The 6,041-nt window shown below is 29.6% G+C and overlaps 1 protein-coding gene across 1 annotated transcript; it reads left to right on the top strand.

The window, feature by feature from the left end:
• The first annotated feature begins 921 nt into the window (after positions 1 to 921).
• Positions 922 to 2,304, top strand: LOC126845143 (uncharacterized). The gene is made up of 3 exons (XM_050583707.1): positions 922 to 1,302; positions 1,451 to 1,634; positions 2,095 to 2,304. Exons 1-3 carry the CDS (start codon positions 1,228 to 1,230, stop codon positions 2,199 to 2,201), a joined length of 366 nt encoding a protein of 121 aa, XP_050439664.1. The 5' UTR covers positions 922 to 1,227; the 3' UTR covers positions 2,202 to 2,304.
• Positions 2,305 to 6,041: the final 3,737 nt, after the last annotated feature.

The following is a 6,041-nucleotide window of genomic DNA, read 5'->3' as shown; positions in this document are numbered from 1 at the left end:
ATCCGGATTTTGTGATGTATCGTGAAAATAAACCGATATTATTTAAATTAATTATTCTTATAGTTGTAGCACAAGAAATCCTAATTAAAATAAAAAAAAATTCATATTTAACCGATATTGTCAAAAATAGATTTAACTTCTAAGAATTACTTTAAAAGTCAAACAACAAAGTGAGTGTTTTTTGTTTTTAATAAAAGGTCCAAACACCCTTTTGGTAGTACATATTACATACTTATTTTGTTATGCGAAAAAATTATAATCTAATCTAGGTTTAATTGTTCTTTTTCTTACAATGACCATCATAAGTTTGTTTGATAAAATCTATTTTATAAACTTAGGCTAGACCCGCTAGAGTGTTCTGAATCTAAATTCAAGAAGGTATTGTTAAATGTTGACGGGACACCCTGTATCGATAAGAGCGAAACGAGCGTCGAAAAACATGTTGTTGTACATTCGTTTTTTCTCACAACCCGTAAAATAATTTATTTAAACTTGTGCTAAAAAACATTGAATAGCAATATACTATACTAAAACTCAAAAACAATAAACAAATATCGAAAAAAATATGTTTTTGTGCGTCCAATTTTTCGTACAACTAGAAAAACAAAATACAAGTTCTACCTAAAAAACACAATTAGTACTACAAAAAACACAACTGCTGCGTGACTTACAGTTAGAGAGTTTTGTAATATTAAAAAGTTTTAGTACTTGTAAGAAAATTAAATTAACAGAGAAAATTGAAAATATAATACATATAATATATTACTTTTCAAATTCTAAATATACAAAAAATATGTATATTAATTTCCTAATTCAATTTAAACTGTAGATATTACTAAATCGGCTAAATTTTCGTACAAATGTTCTAGGTGGATTTGTTGTTGTTGTTTCTTTCATATACTATCACCAGTACAACAACAAACTATTGAACAAACATAAAAAAAAAATTCAATTTTTATGGAGGTCATTGAGAATAAAACAATTTTTTCCTATAAAATGTTTGGCTTAAAGACCGTCGTGTAAGCAAGTATAACAGGTGTTTTTTTTGTCAAACGGCAAAACAACTACTGTTTTTTTTATGATTGACAGCCACCATTATTATTTGTATAATATCAACGTAACACTGAAATCGCTACGACAGAATGCATTAAAAAGAATACGAATCATTAAAGTCTTAAATTCCTGCAAAACATCAAGTGTCCTACATCGAGTGTAAAAAAAAAAACTATGTATTTTAAATATGCTAATATATTTGTATACTTGTTTGTTTATTTTCAAATAGCAAACACGTTTACTGATAAGGTGATTAAATGATCTCATAGCTTAATGTATTAAATGAAAAAATATATAATGATAACTTCTGTAAATCTAGTGAATAATTCGAGACACATTATTTCTGCAATAGCATTGTTTACATTGTGTATTAATTATAAAAATATAATGATTTTAGCAACTGGAAAAAATACATTCCGAAGTCAAAATTTTAAGTGCCAAAGCAAATTGTCCTTTTGGTTGCTTTGGATGTTTTGGAACAGTTAACAAGATAGATACAAGAAGCTACTTAAATAAACACTTATCAGAATATGGACTAACTATGGAAAGCATGAGAGCGATAACAGAGGGCTTGCCGAAGGGTACGGTACACAATAATAATTTAGTAATAAATATTGTAAAATATATGTATATACGTGAAATGTGAACAACCAATAATCACTTGGTAGTGATTATTGGAATAGGTAGTGTTTTTACAACATTTTTGGGGATTACTTACACTACAACGTACTATGTAAAGATGGTTAGGCAGAAATTATACAGGAATATAAAACGCTTTTATCTTGGTTTTTCTAAAAATTATGTGATAAAACAATATTTATTTTGTGGCATTCCCCATGACTTTTTTAGACACGATTTTAGATTATTTAAAAACCAAATAAGCGGACAGAAAAAATTAATGTTTTTAAATAGCTTTTTATAATATCAGGGGTCAAATATTGTACATAAAAACCCAATAATAATAATTGCAACCAGTCAACTCGTTAAAATATAATATAGTTGGATACATTTTGATGTGAATACTTTTATAATGATTTCTAGTCGATGGTCATATAAAGAAAAAGGCTTTTATAGATCATATGAAACAAAAGTATAACGAGTATTATGGGATTGTTAATGACGTGGTACCGTCCACGGGTGAAAAGTAACTAATGTGGACGCTACAATACCGGCCGGTGTAGGATTTCTACATTTTCCATCTCTAGGCAAGTAATATTTTTCACTCTTTTAACAATACATTTTTCGTTTATTTGTAACACATGTTATAGCTTTTAATTTTTTTGTAATGTGATAAATAAAAATAAATATTGTTACATATTTTTGGCTTGTCTAAATGTATTATTAGTTATCCAAAAAATAATATCTAAATACAAAAGTAAAAATCCAGTGCAGAGTGATAGGCAGAATGGTGACGGAGCATAATATGCACTCAAAAACTTTTACTGTTTATCTACCGTTCTAAATCTATTGAAGTAATTCTGATTCGGTGTATGGATGAAACTCGTTTGGTTTTTGTTTAATTTAACTTTACTAAATTTGTGACTGAGGTCTGACTGAAACATGTCTTTTTTATTTAAATTTTCTTCTTTAGCGACCTATTGGTTGTCTAATTTACGATTTCACACGTCATGAAGTACCAGCACTGGTTGTCCCCTTCTGTCAAGCCTACTGTCTCCCATCGAAGCACCTACTATAAGTGATTTTCCCATCCTCTTTTCATTGTCCTACTCTCTCTTCTAACATTCTTAACCCCTGTTCTGTTCCCATCATACTATTCTAATAGCTTTTCCATTTAAATACATGTGCATAATTCAGGTAAGTATACGCCACAGCAATTTAGATCATGAAAATAATATAATTTAAATCTATAAAATATTGTTTTTGTAAAAAATATGACTGTTCGTATAACGTAAAAACTTTTTGGGCCATGTGTAACCAACTGGTGTTTTTCATATTTAGTTTGCAATGCTTTAGTCATTGTGAAATATACTGTATAATAAAATAACACTTCAAAATAACACTTCCCTATACATCGCCGGCTTCAGTACAACAAGGGGATTTTAGCTAAAATAAAAAATGCTAGTTGTATACGTACTTATAATTATGTGTTAAACGCTAAATGCAGTGTAGTTACAATTTGTCTTGTGGAGTCAAATAACAAATAAAATAATTCTAAACGTTTCAACGATGGTAAATTATTTAGAATATACAAAATAGGCATTCGCAATAACTTATGTAAATGTACAATACATATACTACCGTGCCAGAAAGTAGTTCTGAAAATATAAAAAACCAAAAGAAATAAGTATAAAAAAAAAGATTTGTCTTGTACTAGTACAAAAAAATATGACTGTTCGTCTGTAGAGTAACATAGCGCCAAAAAAAAAAACCAAAAACAAATATATATATATATATTTACAAAATACCTACATCGCATCATTTTGAAAATAAGTCACTAACTAAAATAAAATGATCGATATTGGAACTCGAATAATTATTATCAACTCAGTCGCTCAAACCTTGTCGTATCTAGTTTTATTACAAAAATATATATTTAAGCACATTATTGACTGTGACCGCCAAACCAATATCTTCTTCTAGCAACCCTTTACATACAAAAAAAATATTTAAATTTTTATCTTTTTTAGTATTTTCTAGAACTTTATCATATGCTTTGCGTATATAAGTACCGGTTAAAACCAAAATAATAAATGTTTTACTATGATAACGGTTTTAATTGGTTAACTAACATAAAACCTTATTTTATTTGAAAAAAAAATTATACGCGAACAAAAATATTTTATCTACGACTGTAATAATACTTTACAGTACAGTCAGTTTATATATTGAAATAAAAAGAAATGTGGTCTGAACAAATAAAAAAAAAATTGTTCCTTTAAAATAACGCCACAACAACACGAACGTGTATTGTAGACACTCCAATCGCTAAACTATCGATTAAAGTATACATTATAATACGATGAAAGTCATGTTTCATCAGTAGCAATATTTCTCTTCCTCGAAAAACATCAAGCAAACAAGACTTTTTTCGGTGGAACAGTTATTGAATTTTACAAAAAACTATGAAGCTCAAGACATTTTTTTATTGCTTTGTGCTATTCTTTTGTCAATCGGTAAAATTAATGGATATCAGATACGAATATCGCAGCATAGATCTTATCGAAAATTATAGTGAGTCTGATTATTTCAAATGCACATATCTGTTCAGTGGGTTAAAGCACATGCTGCTAACTCAGATTTTAATTAGCCCTCCATATAATACGCCAACAACACTGACGGCAGTTGACGAAAGTTATTATAAAAATACCATTAAATTCCAGATAGCTTCTTTGTATAGTTTAAAAATAAAGAATATGAGATCCCTATGGTTACTACTTTTGTACACGAATTTAGTAACTGGCTTGGCTGAACATTCAATCGATATACCGACAGACTATCAGAAACTTGAAGCCACGCACAAGTATGTCATCAATAAACTACTAAAAGACCTAAACGGATGCCATAAAGATAATTCTTATGATAGTTTCTATAATATGATTCACTCAAAACCTTATCCACCAAAACATGTGTGGAAACATATGGTACACAAAAATAATATAGAGGCCTTAGAACTGCTGAAAAAGACCAATTTATCAGAGGATGAATTTATTGATGAGTTTGTAGAGAAGTTAAAAATGAATAGTCTTTTTTTTAGAAAGTCTGATTTAATGTATATAAGTAGAGGACAAGTGAGCTGGCCAGACATAACCAAAGTACGATTAAAAAAATCTTATCGTGACGCACATACACTGGATTGGACTACCGACAACCTTCAAAATCTAAAATCATACTATAAGCTTGTCTATTCATTTTTTCAAGTTATCATGTTCAAGCTGACGTTAAATCACCTGAAATATCTACAGTATTCAGAAGGTCCGGTGCTTGAATGGTACAACGAGGTCAAAACATTTGTTAAATTGTTAAGCTTAACCAACGACCTACAAGTAAAGAACTTGCTATCGGCTATCAATAATCTCTCTAATGGAACAGAAAAAATAGATAGTGTGGTAAGGGTTGTATATTCTGTACTAGTATCGCTTTGTCTGCCTCTCGGTTGTGAGGTTGACGATCCATTCAATATGGACAGTAAAGAATCTGAGGTATCCGATGCAAGTTCGTCGAATGCTGATACAATAAGTTTGGCAAATACAATTACCCATGTGCCGGTTGAGTATAACAGTTTGGAAAAGGCCAGGGCATTTCATCTTGTACTCCGTCGGAGGTTCAAATATGTCGATTTTAGCCTCATTCAATTAATCATAGAATATATTGATGAAATCAAATTGGAAAACGATATGGAAAGGTTAGATTTTGACTTCCTGTAGTCTAATGTTATTACTATTATTTCTATTATTATTATTATATTACTATTACGATTATTATTATTAAAAATTCAACATATTGAAAAGCAAAGTCAAGTAATATACTACTAGCACATAATGCAAGTACAATACTAGAGTTTTTATTAAACCTTGTTTTTCTCTAATTTAGTTAATGTGCCTACCTACTATGGTTTTAACCCTCATCATTATTATTACTGACAACTTTGAAAAATATACAGAGGGATCAACTTATCGTGAACCACTAGATATCTCTTTGGGTTTAATTAATAATTGATTTTTTTTTTAATCTTTCTTATTGTTAGTGATCTCAATTTTCCCCTATTTGTTATACTGTTACCCCCTTCCTGATAAACACATTGATGAATATAAAATATTTTTAACCAATTAATGAATAATGAAGTAAATAATTGTCCTGGACAAAGAGTAGATCAGATTAAATAAAGAAAACACAGTTTTCGCCACCAGTACAGCGAAGCTGAACTACCAATATGCCTGAAGCATTCGACCTCAGATATTTACTGATAAGAAGTTGAGTGGTGTCACCTTATCTTCTCTACATCGTGGTGGGGACTTTTGACCATGGGA

This window comes from Adelges cooleyi, unplaced genomic scaffold (assembly GCF_023614345.1).
Source record: "Adelges cooleyi isolate 19-005CV unplaced genomic scaffold, UGA_ACOO_1.1 ACOO_flye_CR_arks_rails_tigmint_CR_PRNA_683, whole genome shotgun sequence".
NCBI classification, from domain to species: domain Eukaryota; kingdom Metazoa; phylum Arthropoda; class Insecta; order Hemiptera; family Adelgidae; genus Adelges; species Adelges cooleyi.
This window is presented reverse-complemented; position numbering and strand designations above follow the sequence as displayed.

What these genes read in the sequence shown, in the direction of transcription:
- LOC126845143 (XM_050583707.1), top strand. Translation starts at nt 1,228, where the DNA reads ATGTATTTTAAATATGCTAATATATTTGTATACTTGTTTGTTTATTTT. An exon ending in CAAACACGTTTACTGATAAG is followed by an intron (nt 1,303 to 1,450) that starts GTGATTAAATGA and finishes TAATGATTTTAG; the next exon opens with CAACTGGAAAAAATACATTC. An exon ending in AACAGAGGGCTTGCCGAAGG is followed by an intron (nt 1,635 to 2,094) that starts GTACGGTACACA and finishes AATGATTTCTAG; the next exon opens with TCGATGGTCATATAAAGAAA.